The following is a 26,348-nucleotide window of genomic DNA, read 5'->3' as shown; positions in this document are numbered from 1 at the left end:
GGTCTTCTGCGTCCCGTCGATCAACATCACTTCAACTGCTGTTGAAATGACTGAAGCAATTGCATACATTAATTATTGATGTAACTGAGGTACTACAGGGTGTTCTTCTGAGGTGTTTTAATTGATTTTTAAGGCATTCCTGGATTTAAAATAACCACCTGCTGGAACTGCAGTAGTTCAGAAATCCCACTGTAGTCAGCATGGGAATCCCGAAGCCAACAGTTCACAGGGTCAGTCTAACTTCAAAGCAAGTAATTCTGATGTGCACAGGATTCTAAATGTAGAGTAATGAAATATCTTTTCCCATTTAGCTCCATACCCCATGACAAACTATTGGGTAGCTTGGGAGTGAGCATGCAACAAGCTGTGGCAGGCCTGGCTCACCCAAGCCTTAACACAGTGATCTGGCTTGTTTAAAAAAGTCGCTGTATCTGTACTTCCAGAGGGGCTGGCTATGAGTCAGGCTCACTAAGGAATGCAATTTTTATGCTGACATTTTGTATAACATTGGCTTTAGAGTAACGGGTGTTAATGCTGAATATTGTCTGCATTGTCCTGATAATGACATCAGAAAAAAACACACTGCAAATGCATTTGTCTAGCCAGAGGGAGCTGTGATTATTTCCTGTCTCTGAGGAATATATTATTAAAATAAAGCCTCTCAATTCTAGATCTGGTATGAATAGCTGAGCTAGCCAAATTTATGCATCTCCCTTCAGTAATGGAAGGCTTTTTAAGACTAAGGCTACGCAGTGCAAATCAGATGCAGTCTGTCTTTCTTCAGATGAGAAAAATTCAAACCTCTTTAGGAGTCATTTCACACTCTGTAAGCTTGAATTTAGCACTATGTCAGTGTCCATAAATTTCTCGCTTTCTGCATTTAAAAAAAATAATAGAAAAAAGCCTTGCCCTGTATCTGATTAACAAGTAAATGTAATGTTTCTAGTTGCTCTTCTGAAATGAGATTTTCTCTTTGAATGAACAGCTACATTTATTAGAATGTTTCTAAGTCTCTAAATGAGGTGGTTAGGATTAACCAATGCTGTCCAGTGACAATGGACCTTTCAGTGAGATAACAGACAGAAAAAGAATATTAATTGTCCTAAGGCAAACCTGAGAATCCAAGTTCTCACCAAGGTCAGTTATCTGTTTTTAATGACCAGCTTCATGGAACACTGGAAGTATGTCCTTTTAAATCAAAAAAATAATATTCTGCAAATTGACTTTACATTTTTCCTTGTTCCATCAACATTCAACTTAGTAGTCCATAGTCACATAACACAGTTGATTATTCAGATATTCTGGGGAAAGTAATTTATAATAGAGCAAATAAGAAAATTTAGAAGCTGTGTTTGCGAGCACTGAAAATAAATGCACAGGCAGAGTGCATGGGTTTTGTCTCTCCTTAGAGAAGGCATTTGGAAAAGTCTTGACTTCCATAAGTGAGTTGTCAACTACTTGAGGACAGATCTATTGTAATTTGTTGAACTTTTGCATCCTGTGCTCAGCATCAGGTAGTGTAGAATCCTAAATTACAAACATTAAATTCTGATTTTTATCTCAAATTACTATATACTTCACTCCATAGTCTTCAGGGAACTGAGCTCACCAGTTGTCATAAAATGGTTATAATGTAACTTTTTGTGTAGTAATTCTACAAATTTGGGTGAGGTTATAGCACTGCAGCACCAGCTTCAGTGTGTAAAAAGTTTACCGTAACTGTAGCCTTTGCTTAGGACTAACACATTCGTCAGGTCACGAGAGCAACTCTTCTGTCCTTCAGAACTCAGAACTTGGGAAGATCTCCTGAGCTGCTGAATACTTTCCATGATGCTGAGCCATGTCAGGTCACACTTCATCTCATAAACTGCTCTGTTTCTTTTTCCACTCCTGTTGAACGGTTCTCAAGGCCTTTCCCATGTGCTCAGGGCAGGTTTTAGCGCTCATGTGAATAGACTTTATCTGACCAATGATGGAGAGCCTAATTGCTGTGTCTCTTGTCCCACTTCTACACTGATGTAAGTCTTCTCATTTTAAAATAAGATATTTATTGCAATACAAATGAGGGCAAAATCAGCATGAACACATAAGCCAGTATTCATAAAGCAGCAGTAATGGCAAGCAGAGACCAGTAGTTGAGAGTAACTGTGTCACAAACGTCAGCTGGAGAATTCACTCGCTTTCTTTAATCAGTGGCTTTTTATGGTTACTTGCTGGGTGAAAGAAGGTTTGATACAGTATTTGAGAGTGTTTGAGGATCATGTAGATCTGTGACAGTAAACCTAAAATGACAAGAATTTATACTGGAGAATTAGGCTGACTGTGTTTTATCAGTATTGTGATGTTTTACCAGTCTTGGTTTCTGTGTTTTTTCCACTCCCTCCCTCCTTCCCTTCTTCTGTACAACAGGGATTTGGGAAACAAGTGGATGTGTCATATATTGCCAAACATTACAACATGAGCAAAAGCAAAGTTGACAACCAGTTCTACAGCGTGGAAGTAGGTGACTCGACCTTCACAGTTCTCAAACGCTACCAGAACTTGAAACCTATTGGCTCTGGGGCTCAGGGAATAGTTTGGTAAGTATCAGCAGTTTCTCTTATGCTTTTAAATAGGATTTGCCTTTTGCATTTCTTCACAGTTTGCTAGCTACAGACGTTGTCTAAAATTGCAAAAATAACAGTCAGGCAACGGACGTCCTGAGGCAGAAGGAGCCTAGTGGTTCGCTAATAAATTCTCGTGCTGGTAAGAACGATAGCACTACATTTGTTTTTCCACATAGCAAAATGTAACTAGCAAGAAAGCAGGAGAAACATCTTACCATAATTGACAACTGTGGCACTATTTCCAGAGGCAGTGCAAATAACACCCCAAGTAAACCCTGTAATTTTAGTCTTTGTACAGTAAAATTCACTGAGAGCAATATAGAAACTTGTCACATCCTATAGAATTCTCAACTATTCAGAATGGGAGCCTCTCAAATCAAGGTAACTGGTAATGTTTCCTTTATTTCTTAAAAGAGACATTGCAGTGATGTGAGCAATGTGAACAAAAGACAGAAATTCAGTAGCTCTTCTAAATAATACAAAAGGCTTATGAAATTCAAAATTATTATTTTCAAAAGTTGTGATATCCTGGTTGGCTTTTGCCTCTGCATTTTCAGATATGGCTCTTAAATTTCAGTGACTTGTATTTAAATGTCTTTGTGCAAGCATTTGTTACCTGTTTAATTATGAGGCGTTTAGAGTAACTAACACAATCTTTTATCTATAACTCGGATCAGAGTTGAAGTCTAATTCCATCTGTCATCTTTATCACTGCTCTTTTCTGACTTTGATGTAGTGTGTTATGTTACAATTGGAGGCAGTGGTAAAGCAACAGGTTCCTTTAATCTAGAGGCAAGTGGGCTTCCGTGGATCATTGCCATTGGCACTATAATTGACAGTGTCACAACAATTAGCAACACATCCTTAAGTCTCAGTCTGTCACTTCCAGTGTTTAATATACTTTGAGGCCACACAAGTCCAAAGATTGATCTAAATGATGAAGTACTGTATTTCATATCTTAAACACAAAAGGGCTAAAGGTTAGTTTAAAATCAGCTTTGGGAAAGAAACATACTTTGTATTGAGTACTATTAATGTTCATTCTGCACTATTTGTCCACTTCCATATATGGCAACACATGGGTTTTTTTCTTCATACTTACTATCCTCTATTTGTTTTAGAGGAAAATCAGATTTTGTTGAACCTCTCTGCAACTGAATTCCTGTAATGATCAATTATGAGCAGGAAAAAAAAAACAGAAGTTAAGCTAAATAAAATCAATAACATCCTGTGAATTGTCTTTCATACTAAGAGTTGATAGGCAAACAGTAAGAATATATTAGGAAAGAAAAATCAAATCAGAAAACAAGTAAGTTCAAGTGAAAGTTAACACAAATCCCCTGAAATGGCTGAGCAGCACGGTGAGGCCATAGAAGGCCTTTCTGTATTACATGATACGTGGGGAAGATAATGAGCATTTTTGCTTAGTATGTGTTATGTTGTAATCTGCCTGTCATGAGGCATAATTTACCAGAAGTACATTAACAAACTATGAGCAAAACATGAGGAATCAGTGGTGAAGTGAGAAATTAATGAAAAAAATTGAGATAAATATATATATCTAGTTTAGCTAAGGGAAGACAATACGTAATAAAAAAAAAAAAAAGAAATCAGTTTTGTGAGTTTCTACTTGCATAATAATAATTATATAGTAATAATAATAAGTTTACATGGTAAACTTAAATAGTGTAAGTTTCTACAGTAGAAACACTATTTAGAAACTATAGGTATTTTGATGGATATAGGGTTATATCTAGAAAAAGCAGATTAATTTAAGGGAAAAAATATACTGAAAAACTGCTTGTTTGTGGAGTGCTGCTGGCTCTGGTGGGGGAGTTATTTTGCCCTGCTCATCTTGTTCCTTCGTAAAGAATAGCCATGAGGAGTGCCTCTATGAAAATAGTGGGAAAAACCTAGGTTGTAGTTTCTTTTAGATCCAGTGGCTCTGTTTATACTTAATGACTTGTTGTTCGGGAAGCATAACAGATCTGGGATGCAATTCTGTCTCTTAGTGCCAAAATTAGCAGAAGTGTAGAAGCTGGATGGGTATTTTCTGATTGTTCCTTCTACCAAGGGCAGACAGAAGTAGGATAGCTCAGAGTGGTTTAGGCTCAGACCTCTCACAGCATGCACTATTTCTGGATTTTCCTTCCAGATATTTGTAGGTAAAAGGACACTACCTGTTGTCTGGCTGGAGTGACGGGCTACCCAGCTACTGGAGACAGCTTTAGTGCATAGCGACATCTGGTTTTATGGAGTGATAAAGGTAGAGTATTATTGGTAAATGCTAACTACCCTTTCAGGACTGAGCAGCTGCCAGCAGTTGCCGCCAGTCGCCTGCTGCTTGACTGGTCTAAATTTTTGCAGCTTGGCAAGTGGAGTCCATGCTGTCTTCCCCATACTGGAAGAGCCGCGCTGCTGGTGACTTTTCTGGTTTGTCAAGTACTTGGCCACACAACTGTAATTCCCACATCTTGAGAAAAAGGGGCCTATTTAATAATAGATTTTTCAATAATTTGACATCAAATGTCTCAGTACCAATCAGGTGCAAGATATTCCATGCTAAGGACTGCCTCAGCACTAACTTCAGGACCAAACTCCACTTGCTAGCAACAGCTTCCCTCTGAACTTGGATGTGGGACCCCATGTGCCCAGCATGCTGGCTGCCTTAGCACCTTGCTGGATATACTTGGACAGGCAAACTGTCTGCAGCCCAAGAGGTAATTGTAGAGGCAGAGGGAGATGGAGGAGAGAGACGATGTTTTTCAGGCTGCTCTGGAAGCTGGTGTTGCTGGGTTCCTGGGCAAAGCCACAGAATACTGAAATCTTTCTCACAGAATTCTATAAATAGATGTCAACATAAGCAGGAGAATTTCGGTGGAAAATAATTCGTGCCATGGAACAGAAGCAGGCACGGGAAGCAGGGAATGTGGTTATGAAAGAAGTTGGGGCTTGATTCCACTTGATTATTCTGAAAATTACATCAAAGACAAAATAATTTTCTTGATATGGAAGTATTAAAGAAAGATATTAAGGTCTTCAGAAGATGATAATTTATTAAATTATGTGAAAAAGAGAAAGCCATATGATGTGAGTGTTAGTTGTGACTGTGCCCATGTGAAATAATTATAAACTTGGTGAGAAAGTGGTATTGGCTGTAGACATAGTGCATTCGGTATCTTCAGAAATTAATTGTAGGAGCTTTCAATGGGATTTGTGCTAACTGTGTTCACAAGATTATTTTTGCCAGCAGGAAGAAAGAAAAAGCTGCTTGGAATCTCTTGAGCAGGGAGGTTCCTCTTCACTCTGCAAAAATTACTCATAATGCAAGTGTAGGCTGTTTGCTTACTGTACATCACACTGAAATCTGTGAGAAAGACTATACAGGGTGCACTTGCATAAAATTATCATGTTGTTATAGGTGTGGTGACAATGGGACACAGCTGAAATGGAGCTTGTAGTTTATTAGACCATGCCGTAGTTGTAAAAATTATGCAGGCTTTTAACCACATGAATTGATCTTCAAGTCTGGGATAGAAACAGAAAACGTCAAAGGTAAAATGAGTTGAGAATAGTTTTCTGAGTTTAATTAAATACGTGCCACTTAAACTGCTGAGAGAAGAGGTAGTTGATACCCCTCTGCAATGTTAGAAGGGAGTTGTCAACTACCTTATTTTACAAGGGGGGGGGCGGGGGGGGAGAGGGGCAGGTCACTTAGAGCCTGTGGGTATGGTTGGTTTAGATGAGGGTGGAGGGAGAGGAGTTCTCACGTTCCATAAAATCAACATCTACTCCAACATCAGCATATTTCTGTTTCTTTGTGTTTTAAATGAATGCTTTTTGCCTGGAAGCAAGGCAATTGATCTGTAGGTTTTCTGCTGTGGTTTGCAAGCTATCATTTTTTATATCGCCTGTGATATTTTTGATACTGCCTGTGGTGTTTAGAAAAATGATGTTGTACAGGAATATTTCAAAAAGAATTTGAAGGGGCTGTGATGTTTTTTGAATTTATGATGGAAGCAAGGGTGAAGTCCAGTTTTCCATGGCAGGTATCACTTACAGGCTTCAGGATAGAAGTAATTAAAATCTTAGAAGCAGCTTATGAAGACATTTGGTCTGGTTTATGACCACATTGGTGCCTATTCCTGTGTGCATTATCTGGAGAAAGTGTTAGCTTTAAGGACAAAGTTGTCTGGGTGAGTATCAAATAGATGAGTCTGATGATATCTTCCAGCTGAAATCCTGAATGTTTATTTTGCTTTTTTCTGAAGAGTGAAGACAGGCTTTCATGCTGTATGATGTTGGGATGTGGTCTAATGATGTGTAGCTGGACCATGGGAGTGTTAGCTGGGAAGCGCTTTTTGCTATCTAGTTTATGCAAGAAGTTTTTGTGTCTTGGAGTAATGTTTGGGGAGGGGGGGAGTATGGGAGCAGGAATGATGGTTTGAGGATAGTTTTGAAGAGTCCTGGTAGCTCTTCAGTGAATGCATTATAAATTTAGAAAGATATCTCATCTGCAGATATAGAGGAGACTATAAATATATTCTTGAAGGAGTAAGTTGGGAAATCTGTTGTGGTTTTATTCTTGGAATTAGTGATTTGATGATATCTTTGAGCCTGAATATGAAGGAGATTGCAGAGTCTTTGTGTTCCCTGTAACAGGTAGAGTCAGCAAGTCAACTGATAGCTTGCTATGTTGCCTAAGGTTACCATAGGTTCTCATTGCTGATTTAATTGTAGTTTGGCAGCTGAATCTTAAGGAGTACAGAGTTCTTTCAAATCAGCATGTCGTGATGGTGGTCCTTGTTGTGGCTTATATAACTGCTGATCATAGAATCATTTAGGTTGGAAAAGACCCTTAAGATCATCAAGTCCACCACTAAACCATGTCCCTAAGTGCCATGTCTACACATCTTTTAAATATCTCCAGGGATGGTGACTCAACCTCTTCCCATAGTGTTCAAAGGCTGGAGGAAGAATGCAACAGATACTGTCCACTACAAGATGTCCAGTATGAAGGGTTTTTTGTTGCTGTTCTCCTTGGAACTATCATAGGGAAGTGTCCTGTTGTGTCATGATACTGGTAATGGGAGATTTGTTAAGATGGAGTTGGCTAAAACTTGCTCTAATTCTCCATATATTCATGTATTATATATACTAAGACAAGTATTATAGGGAAACCTCTTCCATCCTATAGATCTCTGGTGGAGGTCTGTGCAGATGTGAACATAGTCAATCAATACAACCACTTAAAAATAGATTTTAATTTAATATGACTACCTTCTGTGTGGAATGTGCCTGTAAATGATGAAGAACAGATCTTTGAGTTTGCAAAACCACTTGAGTTCTTTTGTATGAAGGTTATCCTTCAGTTTTGGGTTTGTGTAGCACAACTGACTCCTGGTCTGAGTATAAGGTTCTAAAGTGATATTGCAATGGGAATAATAGTAAAAGCCATGGAACAGAGGAGCTGGCACTTCTGAGCATAATTAATTCTGAGCCCACACTGATGAAAGAAGAATAGTCTATGCTTTTACTATAGTACAGTGGAAAAGAGACAGAGAATAGTGGACATCTGAGTGACTCACAGTTAATGCACAACCTCATTTGTATTGTTTAGCTGGACACTGGTATATTAAAGTCCTTGAGAGATCAGTGTATTTCTCCATTATGACCCTGCTGTTCCAGTAATATTGTTTTGCTTTCTTTGTGCCACTGAACTGAAATACTGTATTCCTTGATAGAGGTCAACATTTCCACTTCTGTAAACTGGCATAGTTCCATTAAAGTTCAGAGGTGTTCTCACTGCAGGATAGATCGCTAATTTTCCTCAGAAGAGGAGAAGAAAGAATACATGTCTTTCAGAGGACAAATGAAGTGAAGCACATATCCAGATATGCCTAGAATTTCAGTGGCCCTGAAGGGAGTGGCAGTGTTAATTTTGTCAGTCCCAGTCTCTCCTGTGAATCAGTACTGAGCGTGTTTTGAGTTCAGTTATTTGCATTTCAGTTACACAGTCACATCTCACAGACTTTTTGTGCTTAACATTCTGTCGGCTGGCACGGCAGATTTATCCTGTTCTGTTAAAGATTCTCCAAATTGTATCCATTAGTTCAGCTTGTGTTCTCTTTCTCATGCTGTTGCATGCTTTGTTGATGTGCTTTGACACTCCGCTCCCGAGGAGGTTTTTGAACACAACGTTTAGAGAGTTTTACAAGTGGTTTGTGAGAGAGTAAAGTAGAAAATAGCTGTCAGTTTGTACTGTGAAGTATTACTGCTCTGTTAGTGAAATAAGCATGTAAATTTAAACAAATTATCTGATGTTTCCCAGTGCTAATATAATCTCATACAATGGCAACACCGAATGAGATTTTTTTCTTTTCTCTCCTGAGAACAAGTGGTTTAAACTATTGACAGATTTTTCTTTTCACTTTGGGAAGTTCTTAAATGTTGAAATACCATAAGTAAACTCACAGCAAGCTTCAAGCCTCACTTATTCATTTGTACATTGCAGGATTTTTCTCCAACTACCAATTTGCATTCACATTGTAGTATTCTGTGGATTTTCTAGCATGTCATTGCTCTGAAATGCCAAAAGTTTAACTGCATGTATTCAGTTAGCCATTGATCACCATCTGATGTACATCTGGAACCGCACATTATGGTTTGTTGTTCTGATATATCTATGCCTTGATTCTTCAGAAAGATAGCAGATTTCCCAATTGTGTTTGGAATCTGGATCACCAGCACGTGCATTTTAAGGTGCTGAGAGACGCCCAGTGGGAACAGCAAAGATTGAGTATCTCTGTGGATTTGAGCTCCAGAATATTGAGTGAGGGTGCTTATCTAAGTTGGTCAGATTTCTGATGTTATTAGAATTTCCATAGTAACATATTCAGAGACAGTTTGCTTGGATGTGGGGTGAGAGGGGAGGAGGCAATGTCTTGCAATGCTCTTGCTATGGCCTCAGCAGAGAACTTAGCTTGGATGTGGAGGAAACTGCTGTTAGGATCATAGAGAACAGCTGCCATATGTCAGACTATACATAATGTGCCTGAAAAATGAGATAAGTTAATTGTTTTTAAGAATAAGCAGCTTCTATTCCATGTTTGCTTTGATTCTTACATCTTCTTCTACCTACTATTGTTATCTTTAATGTAAGTAGGAAAGAAGAAAAAAAAAAAAGTATATATCCAGTAGCAGTGCATGAAAGCACCTGAGGCAGAATGAAGACCCATTTTTATGACAGGGGTACCTGAGATGTAATGTTTGAAAAAGAATTATTGTTCTGTCTTTTTTTTTTTACATGTAATTACTTTACAAAAAATTATTTCTCAATTCTTTTTTGTAATGTCCTTTTTCTACCTAACTGAAGAGATTCCTGATAGACAGGAAACCACCATGTGTTTCATGTTTGTCTTCTTGTGTTCTGTTTCCATTTGCTTGTGCACAGAAGTCTCAAATGCAATTTAGGTTCTGGAAATCACAAATCATGTATAATAAAACGTGCCACAGTGTGGTCTCCTAGCAAAGAGATCAGAGTCTCTGTCTCTAAAATACTCAGACTGCCTATATTTCTGACTGTCCTTTTTTCTTCTTTTCTGCTTAAAGAACCTGTGTAGTTTCTATGACTACAGTAGTTAAGCAGGCAAAATCTATTCCAAATTTTCTCTCTGCAAGTTTATGAAAAAAACTGTAAATAAGTTGGTCTCGAAGCTATCTCTGTGCAGCCTGTTTTTGTGAACCCTGACAGCGATACTCACTTCACTTGGTCATAAATTACAGTACTGTAAAGGCACTGTCAGGCTCATTTGAGAGCATTGACACCCAGGATTTTCAGTACAGCTCTTAGGTATAGGGTGGGTTTGTTCATAGCCATGACTGGATAAGCATTTATGATCCTGTTAGAGCCATTAAAAAATTTATCAGCTGTTTGTAAATTCTGTGGCTGCAGAGAAGTAACTGATGTTTGTGTAACTTAAGCTCTTTCTGTGTTGGCTGATTAAAATCTCAATTTAATTTACACTTTAACTATCAGACAGTAACATTTTATAACTCCCCTTACAGATGTCAGGCACCTATCTGCTCCTACCCCATCAAAAACTTCCTTTTGGTCACTGTTAGATCTTCCTTTTCTCACATTTGTTCTATCTCACTTCTACGCTGCAGCTTATCGGGCAGATTTTTTTCAAGACTCTCCTTGCTTCTCCTGTTGTGTCAGGTTGTCTGCCTGGAATTCAATTGCATACAAATTTCAGTTCAAGGAGGAAATCAGGGTTGGAATTAACTACTGTCAGTGCCTTGCAGCCATTCCTTAACTGAGTTCAGACTTAACCTTTTATTTCATTCACTTGCAGTCCTGTCACCACTGAAATGAAGACTGCTGCATCATCATCACTGATTACCATGTATTTAACATGAGAGCAATTGCACTGAATGCTTCTGTTCCCTCTTAGGGAAAAGGGGTTTCTCCCATGATAGGAGAATAGCTGTGACCATATGGAATTAGAGAGGTAGGCCTGTAGGACAGAGCATCCAAATAAAAGGGCAGGTATCAAAACAAAGAAGCAATGGAACCAGAAATAGAAAAACCAGAGCCAGTCTGGAAGGAAATGCAGCTCAGATAATTCCATTTTCTTTGTCAGCATGTATTGTTGATATTTATTCTCTGATATTAATGTGGTCTACAGATTTTCACAGTTCTTTATAGAAAGCAAAAAGTTGTCCCTTGTCCCAGGATCTGCTGTCCTCAGACAATCATAAAAAACAGTGACAGCCAAAAAAATGGAATATAACAGAAGTTGTGCAAAATAGAAAGACAATATGAAACAAGAGCATGTGTATGAAGCTTGTGAACATTGTGAGACATGTCTGGCATGACATGAGTGGGAAAACTCACCAGAATGGGCAAGAGTTGGCAATAAAGAGAGAGGCAGTTAGGAAGGGAAGCAGAAAGGAGAAAGACTCAAAGGTAGGAGTGAAAGCAAGTGGCAAACAGGACATCGAGGGGGGGTTTGGATTGGGTTTTTTTGCTTTTATTCTTTTCTGGATTCACGGCATTACACTTTTCCTTCCAAAATTGGTTGGTGCCCATTTACAAACTGGAAATAAGTTCTGTAGCTCTGGGGCCGCTAATTCACCATGAGCCACAGAAGGGGGTAGGGTTTGTAATTCAAACAAAAATCTTGTTTTAAAATTGTGTCAGAGCATCTACATCTTGAAATTTCTGGTGTAACAGAGCAACTCTGAAAACTTAAGTAATTTTGAATTTTGTTTGTGTTGAACAAAGGCATTTTGGCTTGTTATACAGCAGGTAAAAACGTTTTGTATCCTTACAAGCCAACAGTTTTACCTCCTAGCATCTTACCTGTGTCAGAGATGTCCCTCAGTATGAGAGACTGTAGACACAGAATTACCCCAGTTGGACGAGAGTGCTGAATGAGTTAGAGCAACCTGGGTTGATTGAGTTACTGTCGGTGTAAGGGCAGGCTGTGGACTAGCCCTTTGGCTGGGAGGGTAAAGGTGACATGTGGCAGCATTGGGTTTCTTCCCTCCCACAGCACCACCAAGTGACATTGCAGCATCTCCATTCTTCTGTTTCTGTCTGCTTAGAATAGTCTTGCAGAGATTGCAGGGTTAGTTTGGGGAAACTAGAATTTGAGTAGCCTTTTAGGGTTAATCTTTTTACATTGGCTTTTTTTTCCTTCCATGATTATCACATTGCAAGTGATGACTAACTGACAATACGTTTTTAGTGCTTGGTTGAATTTTGACTTTTAATCAGTTGAGAAATGCAGCAAGAAAGATTGTGAAATAATGTTTCTTTTTCCCCAAACTGACAGCTTTTGTTCTGTTCATCAGGCAAGCCAGTAAGTCTTTTAAATTATGACTGTGAAATGGCTATGGAAGATAGTAGCTGTTTTCTGTTTCAGTTTGTAGATCCAAAAATAACAGATTTATCATGTGACTGACAGTTTGAATGTGCTAGGTACTCAACTTCTGCCAGGTGCATAGACTTGCCTCGGTGTCCATATTTCCCTAGTCTTGTAAATTGCTGTTAAATGAGGAAATCGGACTTTTTCTGGCTTTGATACTTAACACAACTTGAAAACTGTCCAAAGTTTATATACCCTGCTGAAAGTTCAGAGCACTGCATGCAAGATCTCTTTACCAGATTTAGTGTCTTATACCCATTCTCCAAATGCTGGACAAACAATTACTCAATATGGTTTAACTACAAATCATGCTTTAACTTCCTTTGTCCATGTATTTCCTGCCACTGAATATTGATAGGCAACCCCAGCTCTGATCCATTTTGCAAAATTTTACCTTGCTCTGGCTTTGGTAAATCTTGAGCATACAAAGAGTGAGTAGTGTAGCATACTTCGGAAACCATGAGACTGTCATCTCTTACATGTGTGACATGTAAGGGAAAGCATTTTGGCCTAGAGCGCTTTTAAAGCAGAATGAAAAAAAACTTGGCTTCTTTCACTGATCAGGTTGAATTTCCGAGGCTGGCAGTTAATAAAAGTTAGTATGAGCTAGCAGACTAGTGAATTAATGACAGGAGAAATGCAGAACCAGAAAGTACTGGTTTTACAGTTCTGTTCAGAAACAGATTCTACAACCGAGTCACTTTCAGAGCCAAGTATAAAGAATTAGCAGAGTATATACAGATGAGAAGTATGTAAACATACTTCATATTTAGCATCCTCATGAATATTTTAGTCACCAGGCAAACTAAAATGGCACCCCTTATGAGAGGTGTGCCAAGCAGTGTGTGAACAGTATAGCTGTTTCCACGTTGTCTTTCCTACCGTATCCCTGCACCGTCTTTGTGAGTGAGAATGGCCATGGGAAAAGAGTTTATCCTGCATCAATATACAGAGCTGATCAGTAGATTCCGGAATGGTTCTTGGTAGGGCATCACCAGTTCATATAATCAGAAAGATATACTAAACTGAAGTCCAGCTGTGGATGAGAGAGTCACAGAGGTATTTTTTTACAGCTTGAGCCAAAAGGGCATAACCTTGTGCATCTGAATTGTCAGCTCAGTCAACGGATTTTGGTCTGTGCAAGGTGTGGAGCTTCTCTATACATCTATACACAGGCTTGTGTTTTGTGGTGGTGATGGAGGTGGAGAGGATAGTCACTTTTAAGAACTACTGGAGATTTTGATGGAAGAGCACTTTGTTAACATGAACAAATTTGATACTTTCACCTGTGTAATTGTTTTAAAAGAAGGTATCAGCAGAGCAGATTTAGCATAGTAACTGAAAAATTTGTCAGCCAGTAATAGAGGGCAAATTTTACTGCAGACCCTCCTTTTTCTTAATAGATTCCAGCCTGTGATTCCTCTTTCCCAGCAGTTTTCCAAGTGTGTAGCTTCTTTTGCCTCATAGTGAATTATTTTCTTATTTTACAGTTTTACCCAGTAGTATAATTGGTGAAGTTACAATATAGCACATTTGGAGCCACCAGTGACAGATGTTAAGTGAACTTTTATTGTAATTATGTTTACTAAAAATAAGCATTGCAGCCTTTCTTTTCTGTGCAACTTCTTTTACATTGTCTTATATATGATGTCTCAATCATCTTCCTTCAGACCACCCATCTGAAAGTTTGGCGGATGAGAGCTGTCTCAGCATGACCGAATTGTAAAATAGATTTCACAGCTAAGTTTTCAAATCTAGTTGCCCTTAGAAATACAAATTCATTGTGCTTCCCAGTTTATCTTTGCTGGAAAGGGCTTCTTGGCTTTGACATTTCAGGCAGTGACTGCAGTATTTTAAACAGAATGAGTAATACGGATTCAAAATTGGGCTGCAGATGTCATGGATATGAAAATGATACTATTCTAATCCTTTATGGGTGACGGTAAAGGGACTGGATGAGTTGTGAGCTTGGACTTTGTGTTTGCTTTTTTAAGAATAAGCAGGAGTGCATTTGAATCTCTGAACAAGTTCTTTAAGATCATAAATACCTAGGCATACACTGTCACAGATCTGACTGGGGAAAGACTCCTGTTGAAGTAATTTCTTCTAGCTATGACGAAAATTTGTCTGTTTGACTCCCATTTCAATAAGTACGGTTACGACTGGTCATGTGAGCAGGTTTTTTTGGTTGGTTGGTTTTTTTGGTCATTTCCATTTTCAGACAGAAATGTGTGTAGATCTCTTAAAATCACCTTTTTTTTGTTTAATGTATGGATAACCAGAGAGCTTTGGTCTGATTTCTGAAAAAATGTAGCTCAACTAAAACATATTTCCATTTAACCAGGGCCTTTATAGAGCTGTATTTTGCAAGGTGGGAAATAGAATAAGTATGTTGTAGTGAAGTGAAGAAACCTGTTTTATAATTCTACAGTAATAATTACATTGACACTGTAATGAAATGATACGGGAGACGTGGACATTTTTAGTCAAAATGTGCCACATGTGCTCTTCTCTGTTCTAAAATATTTAATATCTAAATGTAAAATCCATAATATGAATTGGACAATAAACTTCTTCATTTTCAGTGGACTTTATTTCAGTATCAGAACCATAAGTCTTAGAAGCAAAGTTTGAGAGCAAGCATTTTCTAGTGCAGTACTCTAAATGAAGAGTATTGTGCAAGCAGAGAGCAAGACACGTCTTTTCTGTTTTTAACTGGATTTTGCCTGCCATATATTTATTAAATAAATGAAAGCATGTGCACACTGAACAGTGGGCCTCATTCTCTAAGTTTTCGTTGAAAAGAAACCTGTCTTTCCTGATTAAACACTCAAATGTAAAATAGAGCCACACATTTTGAACTTTTGTCTTAAAATCATCCAAGTTTAATGGTACATCTTTGAGGTTTAAGTGCTACAGAATTCACTATATGATCTTGACAGCAACGCTGAACTCTCATTCAGGGAACTAGGATGATAATCCCAAAAGGTTCAAGCACTTCTGTCCTCTCTCATGTTACTTCATTCCAACACAGAATAAGAGATCACGTGTTGAATATTTGGCAGCAAGTTACCTTGCTTTGGTTGCAATGTTCCCAAAGGCCCAAAGGGGGGACCTGCTCCATTTAAAATGCACCGAGGTGACAGCCTAGTTTGACCTTTTTGTCTTTGCTGCTTAGGTTTCATGTCATCTTGGCATGTGAAGGGGCTCCAAAGGGCAACAGCTGGAGCACCTTGCTGGCAAGGTATTTGTTGTGGCAGGATGCCTGTGTTTGACTCCTCTGCTGCCCCAGGTAGGAAGGAACACTTTGAGCTCAATCAGTAATCTCTGCTGTGATGAGGAAGCGCATGGAAGGGCTTGGAGGCTGATTTATTTATTCTGTGAAACATCCATGGCAATAGTAAAAAAGTAAATGATGACTTGTGTTGCAGCTGGGGAGGCAGCTTGATTGTATTTCCTAATCCAACTGTTACCAGCTGGTTGCAAGAAGCTGTGAGCTGATGGAAGCTCAAAACAAATAGCTGGAACCGTATACAGTAACAAGAAAAGTGCAGCAGTCATCCATTATGAAACTGTGTTGGTCTCCTTAAGTATAAGTTCTGAACATTGTCTCAGAGGCCACTGTATTTCTCTGCATTTTGAGGAGAAATAGACCTGATCCGGAGCATAGAGTAGCCATTCCTGACAACAGGTCTGCAACTCTTCATTAGGGTCATATTGGTGCAGGTATGGAGTTCTTTTCTTTTACACCTTTGTAATTCACTATTTTTAAAGATACTTTCTGGAGAGAACTTTTCACTCTAAAAATAATGATTTATTTTTTTTTAATGTTTAAAAGTAATTATTGAAAAGAGGAATATGCACTGTTTATAAATAGAAATGTATCAATGTCTGCCTTTAGAAACTCAGAAGTTACATGGTAAAAGGAGGGGAAAAAAAAGGTAAAAATGAGAAGGTTCTAATTTCATTCTAAAATTTGGACTGATAAGTGAGGACAACATAAAAAGCAAACAACCAAAACCCACAAAAACCCCTACCAGAATACACCTTAAAATTTCCCTAAAGCAAAATAACTTTTTCACTCTTTTTTGTTAGAGTGCATTCCTGAAATGGGACATAAAGTAGAGAGAAGAAAAAGCACTTAAAATATTTTATGGTTAAAGTTTCATAAACGATTTTTACAGAAATTTTGCTTTATACAGGAAAAAGAGATTTGACTCTTCCTAAAAATTACTTCCTCAGAAAGTGCAGTAGTGATAGTTACCTGAAACCAAGGGCAGGGAGTTTGAGGTCAGAGAAACTACTGTGAAAAGGATTTATATATACATCCATCTCTGCTTTTTCTTTTTATGTATATGTGTATATACATTTAGATGTGTAACTCTGTGTGTATATAGAATGTGTTCCGCTCCATATGTCAGTGGTGATTGTTGGGGATGAGCTATCATTAGCGTTCTTGTTAAGCATCATTTTCAAGGTTACCAGTTCTCTCCACTGATGGCGATCTCAGCACTAAATAACCAGCGTATTTCAAGTACACAGATCAGTGCTTTGTTTAACAAGATTGACTTCAGCTTTCTTCCCTCTTGCTGTGCTGGGATGAATGAAATAAGGCAGAATGCTAATGTCAGTGGCAAAACTACCTTACTTAGAAGGGTCAAGTAACGCAGATATAAATAGCAGTCACTTGTAATCAACAGTTGCAGCTGCAGTCTTTCTGGAGGAGGGCAAAGAGGACCAAAGTTTGTCACTTCAGAAAGTAGATGTAGTACTAAGTAGCTTTTCAGAAAGATTTTAATACTATATTTGTCACAATATATCTATGTAATGATAGGTAAGAGGAATGTTTAGTGTCTTCAGATTTCTACAACATTCAGTGAAGAGACTTTCTTAATATAGAAGGCTGTTTGCTGAGATTGCCAAGAGTCTCCATTTCACAGCCTGCCCCAGGAGGCTGGAGGCTGGGAGCTTCCCTTCCTGTTTTGGGTTTCCATTCCATCATCTGAAAGCTAATAATAGTACTTTAATGAAGTAGTGGCTTGAGAAAGGGTAAGCATCTTGAAAAGGATGTGTGCGCCCCATCTGAAGAATCTTGAAATTAAGGCTACCAAAAATTGCCATTTGTTATCCTAGGAACCCATCTCTAAGAGTCGATTTAAAAAAGATATTAGGTTTTCTGTGGCTTTGGCAGTCTATTCTGGCGTAGAATATAATGGAATTGATAACTGTTAAGTTTCATTGTTGATTAAAAGAATTATTCCTCTATGGGAAGAATAATTTAAAGTATTTACTTGGTAACTGTCTGTTGAAATAGAAACTTGGACATGAAACTAGAATGCTTTTCATTGCTTTTTGAAATAGGTATAAAAATGGATGCCTGGACCTTCAAGTGTATCATAACAGAGCATTGCTCATTGATCATTACAGTCTGAACTTGCACACAACATTGGTGGTAAATGATGATCTGGGTTTGTGTGAATCTGACTAGAATGAGTTTCATTTATTTCCATTTTTTTTTCCCTGCTGAAGTCAGCAAAGAGTCCTGTTAAATAGCTGTAATTACGTATATCTCTTGGTAGTCATGAATTTATGTTCGCATCTGGCTAAAATTTTTTCACTCTGCTGAATAGGTTTGTTTCAAATTATTTAGAGGTTTAAAAGGCATTTTTAACACTAACGTTTACCTTGCTAAACTAGCTGTAAACAGAATTTATAGGGAAAGAGTTTATTTACTGCATTTTCTGTCTGTACAGCTGCCAGAGATATGGCAGTAAACTTGGAGGATTTTCTGAGCTCATGTGGCAGTAAAACTATAATTTTATTACAAGACTGGGGTGAATTATAGCCTTTGTTATAAAAATAAGGCAACTGTATAAATTAAAAAATAAATTCATAGTTGAGCAAGAAGTGTTATGATAGAGTTTCCAGAGAAAGAAGCACAGGCTTTTAGATGCAAGTCCAGTCTCTTATTGGAGATCTTGAAATGACTTTCACACTCAGCCTTTTCAGAGCAGTTCACAGACACTCATTACTCTCTCTCTCTTATTCCTGCTCCCTTGAGTCACCTGTTTATACAGCCACTCTTCTGCCAGTGATTGAAGTTTGTCTTAAGAAGGCTGATATATCATCAATACTAACCTTGGTGTTCCAAGGTAAGGATTTTGTGTAGCAAGCACCAGAGAGAGGACCTACGTGTGGTATCTGTAATTTCATTGTAGTAAAATGCATAGTTGGCTGTCTGTAAACAAAAGCTTCTCTCTGGTGAATAGAAAAAAAACGATGAGTGCTATTAATTTACTCAGTGCAATGAATTTACGTATTGACTTCTTGAAGTAGTTGGACACCTTCCATTTGATAGAAGACAATGACAGAACTGCAGTCAAGATACAAGGATCTCAAAGTAAATATCCCTGTACAAAGGATTGCTTTAGTTGTTTTATTTTCCTCCATGATGTGTAAAGGACTGGGAATGGATCATAAAAGCCAAAGGCTTAAGAAGCCTATGGTTTTCTGATTTTAGATTGATGCTTTTTTATCTCTTGCTTTGATGGAGAGAAAAAATTCAGAAAAGCAAACAGAGATTGTAGACTGGAGAAGATGGTTGCCCAGACAAACTTTCAGTGCTACTGTTTTCTAACTCCTAGTCAGTGATTTTATGCTGTAACTAATGAGATTAAAATATGAGAAGAGAAAAGATTATTAAAATGATTCAAAGTACTCTTAAATAGCTCAGGTGAGTCTCATGTAGGCTTTTCTTCTTAAAAGAAGTTGAGTGATCAAGTAGTGTGGATTAGCTGAGAGATTTGTCTGCTGAAGTATATTTGCAATATATGTCCATGAACAATAGAGACAAAACCTTTAACTGTTGAAATATCATTTTTTTAAAAATCCTTTGGCTTTGCATTTTACTTGTTCAATACTTTCTTAATGGAATTAAGGGGTATTTTAGTTGTGGCCTGTATGATGCCCTGTTGTGGCTGCACTAAATGAGAATGAGAGACACAGTCCTGACAGTTGCTACAGGAGGTTTGCTTTCTGCTACGTACTATTAGGCTATAAATCACACATCTTGTTCCTTCTAACGTCAGGTTTAGTTGAGTGAAATTCCCTGGCCAGAATGAAGTCAAATCAGGCAGGATCTTTGATAGCCTTATCACCTGAGCTGCTTCATACATGCTGTAACTAGTGAGTGCGATATCTTTGTTTATGCATGTGCCTAGCATGATATTAGCTGGGTCATAAAAGTTATATGCCTTATTAATGAATAAGAAAGAATTGTTACCAAATGACAGAATGGATGATGTAGGAGAGCACCTGGTCCAACCCACCTATTCAAAGCAGAGTCAACCAGCAGGTTGCTCAGGACCACTGGAAGAGTCTGACTCCATTGTCTTTACTCTCCCAGCAGGTAACTTATGAACAGTGGTAAGATCCCCTCTGAGCCTTCTCTTCTCCAGGCTAAACAACCCCAGCTTGCTCAGCCTCTCCTTGAATGGTAGATGCTGCAGTCCCTAGTCGCCTTCATGGCTCATCAGTGGAATTGCTCCAGTATGTCCCTGTCTGTCCTGTACGGGGAGCCAGGAGCTGGACCCAGCACTCCAAATGTGGCCTTAGTTGCACTGAGCAGAGCGGAAGGATCACTTCTCTTGACATGCCAGCAACAGTCTTCCTAAATGCAGCCCAGGATGCCATTGCCCTTCTTTACTGCAAGGGAACATTGCTGGCTCATGTTCAGCTTGTTGTCCACCAGGACCCCTGGGTCCTTCTCTGCAAAGCTGCTTTCCAGACTGTTGACCCCCAGGCGTGTAATGGTGCCTGGGATTGTTCCTTCCCAGGCGCAGTACTTGACATTTCACAGTGTTGATAATTTGGGGAGATTCAGTATTTATTCTTACAAATTAACATTTTGATCTGAAATAGTTTCACTATGAAAACGTTAACATGGAACTTCCTGACAGTTTCAGAATACCTGCAGGGGCAGTCATGAGAAATTATTTTTTTTTCCCTCTGAACATATTTTTTGGGGAAATCCCACCATCCTGCCCCAAATGCCAAGAGTGAACTAAAACATTCTTCATGAAACTCTTCATCACCTTTAGCAAAACAATTATTCTTATTTGTGAGATGTATTTGGTGTGTTATCTATGCAGGAGTAGTGTAATTGGAATATTGCTTATTCTTCTCCACCTGTGTGGTTTCCAAGACATACATTGCCAACACTTTTTTACTTATTTAGAGCACTTCTACGTTTTTGTTGGCTTTGTGACTAAGCTTCTGATGCTTGCATGCTTTCTGCTCTGTACTTGGTCAGTCAGAATCTCTAAGTGAATGTCAGTGAACGTCTACAATAAGCAGGAATTAATAAGAAAAAATATTAATTTTGATGCTTAAAAAATTATTTTTAGAACAACTAGTGACTTGGTTGATTTATCTTTTGGGAAATACACTGTTGCTTTTCATGGAGTAGCAGAAAACTTGTGTCATGTCTTTCCTTGTTCTTGGTAAAAGATAGAGTCAGGAAGAGGGTCTGAGGGCTGTCCATTTGGGAACGTTTCTAAGAATTAGTGTGCTTTGTGAAATGTAGAAGTCAAAATTTGTGTAGTCAGATTTGAATCACCAATATAAGTGGTTAAAATTCATAGGGGGTGAAGGTTATCAAAATAACTGAAGGTTGTATGAAACTTCTAAAAGTTTAAGGAGAATTTTAGGAGCCCAGCTTTAAAAGCCCACTTTGCCAACCAGAGGCTGTATTTCTTCATGTTTTCAAAATTTTTTAACTAATCATATGTAACAATTTTTTTCATTATCAGAAGGAAATGGTAAAGAAATTTTGTGAAATGGTTCTGTTTCTAGGTATGTTATTGGAATTGGATGATATGGTCTCGAAGAATGATTAAATAACTTGATTCCATTAGAAATATCATAAGGAAAATACAAACTTCACTTTAGATAAAAGTGGGCAATTGTTCATTGAGCCACTCGGTGAAGGTGTCCTTAATAATGACAGAAAAACCAAAAGCCTCTCCGCTGTACACAATGCACAGAGAGTTGCTTTATGAAACAACTTTTTGTCTCATCCAGTTTTTATTGTATTTTTATTTGAAGCTACTTAATTTTTTTTTTCACCCCTTGAAAATAAGTGTTACTTTCCTACAGAACTGGAGTTCAGAAGTAGTGGTGCATGCTGTCTTCTGCTGATGTGGTGATACATGTTTCCTTTTGATGTCTTCTTTTTTCTTACTAGAAACTCTCTCTCCTCCTTTTGTCCCAGTATTTTTCTCAGTGGAAAAAAAAGGCTATAGTAGACTTGAGGCTCAGGAATTTGCCATAAGAAATGCAGGCTATCCTCTAAGATGCATAACCCCTGTGTTTGTAATTACTGCAGTGCTGCATATGATGCCGTCCTTGACAGAAACGTGGCCATTAAGAAGCTCAGCAGACCATTTCAGAACCAAACTCATGCGAAGCGAGCTTACAGGGAGCTGGTCCTCATGAAGTGTGTGAATCATAAAAACGTAAGTTTCCAGTAGGTAACTGGAGAAGCGGTATGTATATTGGTTTGTTAGAAAATTGTTTTGCTGGATGGCTTTTTAAAACAGAAGAAATGAAAAGTAAATTATGCTGAAGGGCTACAGTCTTTTTGGTACTATAGGCCCACACGAGAGAGTGAGGATCTTCCATGTGCTTATTTAAAGGCTATGCCAAATGAGGGTGCTGCTAGTAGGGTTAGGGTGATAGAAGGGGAGAGAGCAGAATATGTTCTTGTCAGCTTCTTATCCAGAAATGGATAAGTGGTTGTTGGAATCCTGCTCCCTCCTCTTGTCACTGGGATTTGTGGCTCAAAAGCAGTGCCTCTTGAGTTGGAGTACCCATGCACAAGTGTCACTCCTTGTTCGGGACTTCATCTGAAACCTAGTCATATAGATGCATTGTATAGATTGTACAAGATGAGGGGTCATTCTGGTGAAGGTTGCTGCAAAACTGCTGAAGGAAATTAAGAACCAAAAGCCCTTTTCCATTCTCACGTATTTGTGTGTAAGCTAATGTTGTGGAGCTAGGGACTCTAAAGCCTCAACACATTGTGCCATTCCTTCTAATCACAGTGTTCTTGTTGAAATAAACAGCACTAGCAGGTTCTAGACTTCCCTGCTTCTTACACCCACTACCTATTGTATAACATTTAGTATCCGTAACGAATGAAAGTATTCCTACACTGCAGCAAAAGAGTTATTCCAGGGCTGTATGTTAATTGTAACCATCTATCTATTAGAACTATATGCCTGACACTATGCAAGTTTGCTTTTTTGTAATGAGATATGTAGGATTGCCCCATTGCATTGTCAAGGGAACTCCCAAGGATTTAATTTTCCTACAGTTCCTTGATTTCTGCTGTGGCTTGGTGCCATACCTGTGTGCCCATTCCTTTTCATTAGGAGTGAATTTTTCAGTTTGCTACATGTTTAGTCTTGCAACAGATCCTTCAATGACTCTTCTTCCTTGTGCAAAGCATAAATGAGCTTCAAAAGTGTGATGATGTAAGGTGAGATTTGACACTTGTTCTCGATCACAAATTCACATGGAAAGTAAAAGGACTGACCCTAAAATGGCAAACAGCAGGACTTGTCACCTATAGTGTCCTCTGCCCCACTTCTGGGCATTGACTTATCCTTATGTTTCTACTGCGTTGATCAGGACAGTACCTGTCTCCCCCCTGTTGACTTGGATAGAAACTACCCTCAGTCAGACCAATGCACGGAGCTTTGAAAATGCGGGGATGAGTGAGTAGTTCCCCCTGTAGGCAGGAGAATGATGCATTCTCACTTTTTATTTTTAATGGACTGGAAAGAGTGGAGGGCAGCAGGAGCGGTATTAATTTTAAATACATAATTTTTAAAATGTTGCATAAGAGCTGATAATCGCACCACATTGGTTGGGTCAGAGTTTTAACCTGTCTATACAGAGAAGTGCAAAGGAAGGATAGGATTGTAAAGGCAGCTGTGCGGAGGCAAGAATCAGTCAGAGTATGTGGAGTAGACAGAATATTGAACCATTCCTGTTAGAAAGCCTAGAGAGGTGATGGAGGTGTGGAGGGAGACATTCAGATGTTGTCTTCATGGCAGCTGTGCTGATATCTTCTACCTCTATTGCCCACATAGAAGGAAAGCATGGGAAATTCAGGTCCCAGAGGTCATGTTTTTCCTCTATGCTGTTTCACACCTTTTCATTAGTGTCTTCCAACAGCCCAACCCATTTAAAAAAACAAAACAAAACAAACAAGTAAAAAAGGAGTTGCAGTATGCAAGAAGTTTTTTGCCCAGAATGTGTCTACAGTTTTAAAGTGCTTCTACTAAAAAGCAGTACCTCTCACGATGGAATTTGTGTCAGCATGTGCACGTATGTGCCCTGAAAGGAATTGAGGCCATGTCAGAGGGAAGGAAGGTCTTCTGTTTAGTTTTAATAAGATGGTTCTTAATTATTTGTCCCCTCAGATGAGCATTCTTCATATGTAAGAAATTTCTCTCTGTAGTACAAGAACTGCTATGCTAGATGGAGCTGAAGTTGGTCTTTAAATCTGTAACTTCAAAATTTGGAGGACTGTCTCGCCCTTAGCATTTTGATTTGTCACGATCATCACTAATCCTTCTCTCAGAAATCATTTCAAATGCACCTAGAAGAAATCTTGGAGATTTGCAGTATTTTATTTTCAATGTTGCCGACTTACTGATCCATAAAGTGAGAAATGTTACTATAAATTGAGCAGTGAAAAAACAGAGTTTATGCTTTAACACACACTTCAAAATGGGTTCAACTGCTTACATTTATCACTTCTCTTCATCCTTTTGTCTTACTTTGCTTTTCAGATTATCAGTTTATTAAACGTCTTCACACCACAGAAATCTCTGGAGGAGTTCCAGGATGTGTAAGTAACACAGGCAGTAATTGAACTGAAGCTTTAGAGACATGTGGGGCATTATAGTGTACCATGAATGCAGTAACTCAGCAAAATACAAAGGTTATGAGCCCCTCTAAAGAAGATCATGTGTAGTTTACACTGTGGGTAGACAGATATTCTGCATTCCCATTTTGAGAGCAATTTTGACACTTACAAGGTGCCAAATACTGGGTTTCCTAAGAGCTGTAATAGTGTGCAAAGCCTGCTGGTGGCTCTTCTTGAGAAGGTTAATGCGTCCGCATTTGCCTTCACATGCAGAGGAAGGGCTACGAGTAGTTAAAAGCACCTGCTTTTGTGTTGCTAGTTTGCTAGGGAAATGATCGTTATGTGACTCCCTGACGTGTGTGAGGTTTTGAAATGTGGCACTTCATTCTGAAATAATTTCCTATAAAAGAGGCTGATGTGAAACGTTTCCTCATTTTGTATTTGTTTTGACATAACCTTTGCATAAAGTTACTTGCCTGGGGAACTAGTGCTAGGTGTAGAGGACAACTAGCATCTCTGCTGATCACTGCACAAACACTGCTGTGCGTAGTATGAGCCTGCCCTGAATGAAATTTTAAATATTCAGTGTTTAAAATAGTTGTACTCCTTTTATCTTTCAGTCTTTCCCAGATTCTGTATACATTGTATGGAAATGTATTCCCATTCTATACTCCAATATCAGTAGTGATAACAGACAGATAGCAAAGGCTCAAGTCAAGTGACTACTGTTGTGGTTTTGGTATATGGAATTTCCGCGTAGTATTGTAACTGCAGAGTTGTGCAGAGCAGAGGAGGCAACTAGTGCTGGAGAGAAGACAAGGCAAGCAGCTCACATGGAAATGGAGAGCTAGTGTTTTCCGCAAAGTTTGACAGTGCTTTAATGTAATGTTACAGTTATGAATCAGTTGTGCTTGTGAGGTGTCTCATAAGAAATGAGCTGATGTGTTTAACATATTAACTTACCACTAAAGGGGATTGGGTTAACGTCCTGCTGAGGTTGTCAGTGAAGCTTACTTATCAAAAGCACAAGACCAATTAGTTGTAATGAGAATGCAAAGTCATGCAATCATAGGAGGATTTTTGGAGACATTTCACATGGGGATGCATATTTTAACCTCTTAGATGTCTTTACTACTCTCCAATTCCTACATGTACCGTGGTAGCCATTCCTCATAATGGTCAAAGGCCAAGCAGTCGTGTCATTTGGTGCTTGCGGCTCTTCTGTTTTCTGCACATTTTGGTGTTGTGCTGCCTGTTTGCCCAGTGTCTCTGTTGTCGGGAATGCACCAAGAAAGGGCCAGCAACCCACCTGTTTTGCTGGGACACTAAGAGTGGTGTCTCTGCAGTGAGATGGTGCAGTGAGAAATGAACACCATGGTGGTACCGTTGTGAGTGGGCCCAGTCTCTAGCTGTGTTACTCCCAGTCATCAGAAATAAAGTGAATTTTGAGGCAAGAAAAGGCATTGTTACTTATTTGAGATGATGCTGTGTTTCCTCTTCAACACAGAAAATAACCCTATGACTCTGCTTTTTCATTCAGTTACCTGGTAATGGAGTTAATGGATGCCAATCTGTGCCAGGTCATTCAGATGGAGTTAGACCATGAGCGAATGTCTTATCTACTGTACCAAATGCTCTGTGGTATCAAGCATCTTCACTCTGCAGGAATTATTCACAGGGTAAGGGGCCTTTGGTTTAAAACTTAAGGCAGCATTTAACATCATCATAAAGAGTTCAGAAGCCACTTGAGTTTCTTGTGTACTGTGGATCAAAGCCCTATCTCCCAGTAAAATGACTGTAAACTTAAGAGTCATAGTCCATCCCCTTGGCAGAGTAGCTTCATGCTTTTGTTAGGAATGAGATTATTTG

The 26,348-nt window shown here is 38.7% G+C and overlaps 1 protein-coding gene across 9 annotated transcripts in view; it reads left to right on the top strand.

Annotated features, from left to right (window-relative positions):
- MAPK10 (mitogen-activated protein kinase 10) overlaps positions 1-26,348 on the top strand; it is a 315,557-nt gene that overhangs the window by 98,054 nt on the left and 191,155 nt on the right. For all 9 annotated transcript variants that reach the window (XR_007507807.1, XR_007507808.1, XR_007507810.1 and 6 more), the window contains 4 exons: positions 2,410-2,579; positions 21,927-22,056; positions 24,403-24,461; positions 26,020-26,158. Coding sequence is in view for 5 of the 9 variants with exons in the window: in XM_049815264.1 (XP_049671221.1) it covers positions 2,410-2,579; positions 21,927-22,056; positions 24,403-24,461; positions 26,020-26,158 (498 nt within the window). In the remaining 4 variants the exon portion in view is untranslated. The remainder of the gene's footprint in view (positions 1-2,409; positions 2,580-21,926; positions 22,057-24,402; positions 24,462-26,019; positions 26,159-26,348) is intronic.

Source organism: Accipiter gentilis, chromosome 12 (genome assembly GCF_929443795.1).
Source record: "Accipiter gentilis chromosome 12, bAccGen1.1, whole genome shotgun sequence".
Classification (NCBI taxonomy): Eukaryota; Metazoa; Chordata; class Aves; order Accipitriformes; family Accipitridae; genus Astur; species Astur gentilis.
Note: the sequence above shows the minus strand (reverse complement) of the source record. Positions and strands in the feature narration are given on the sequence as shown.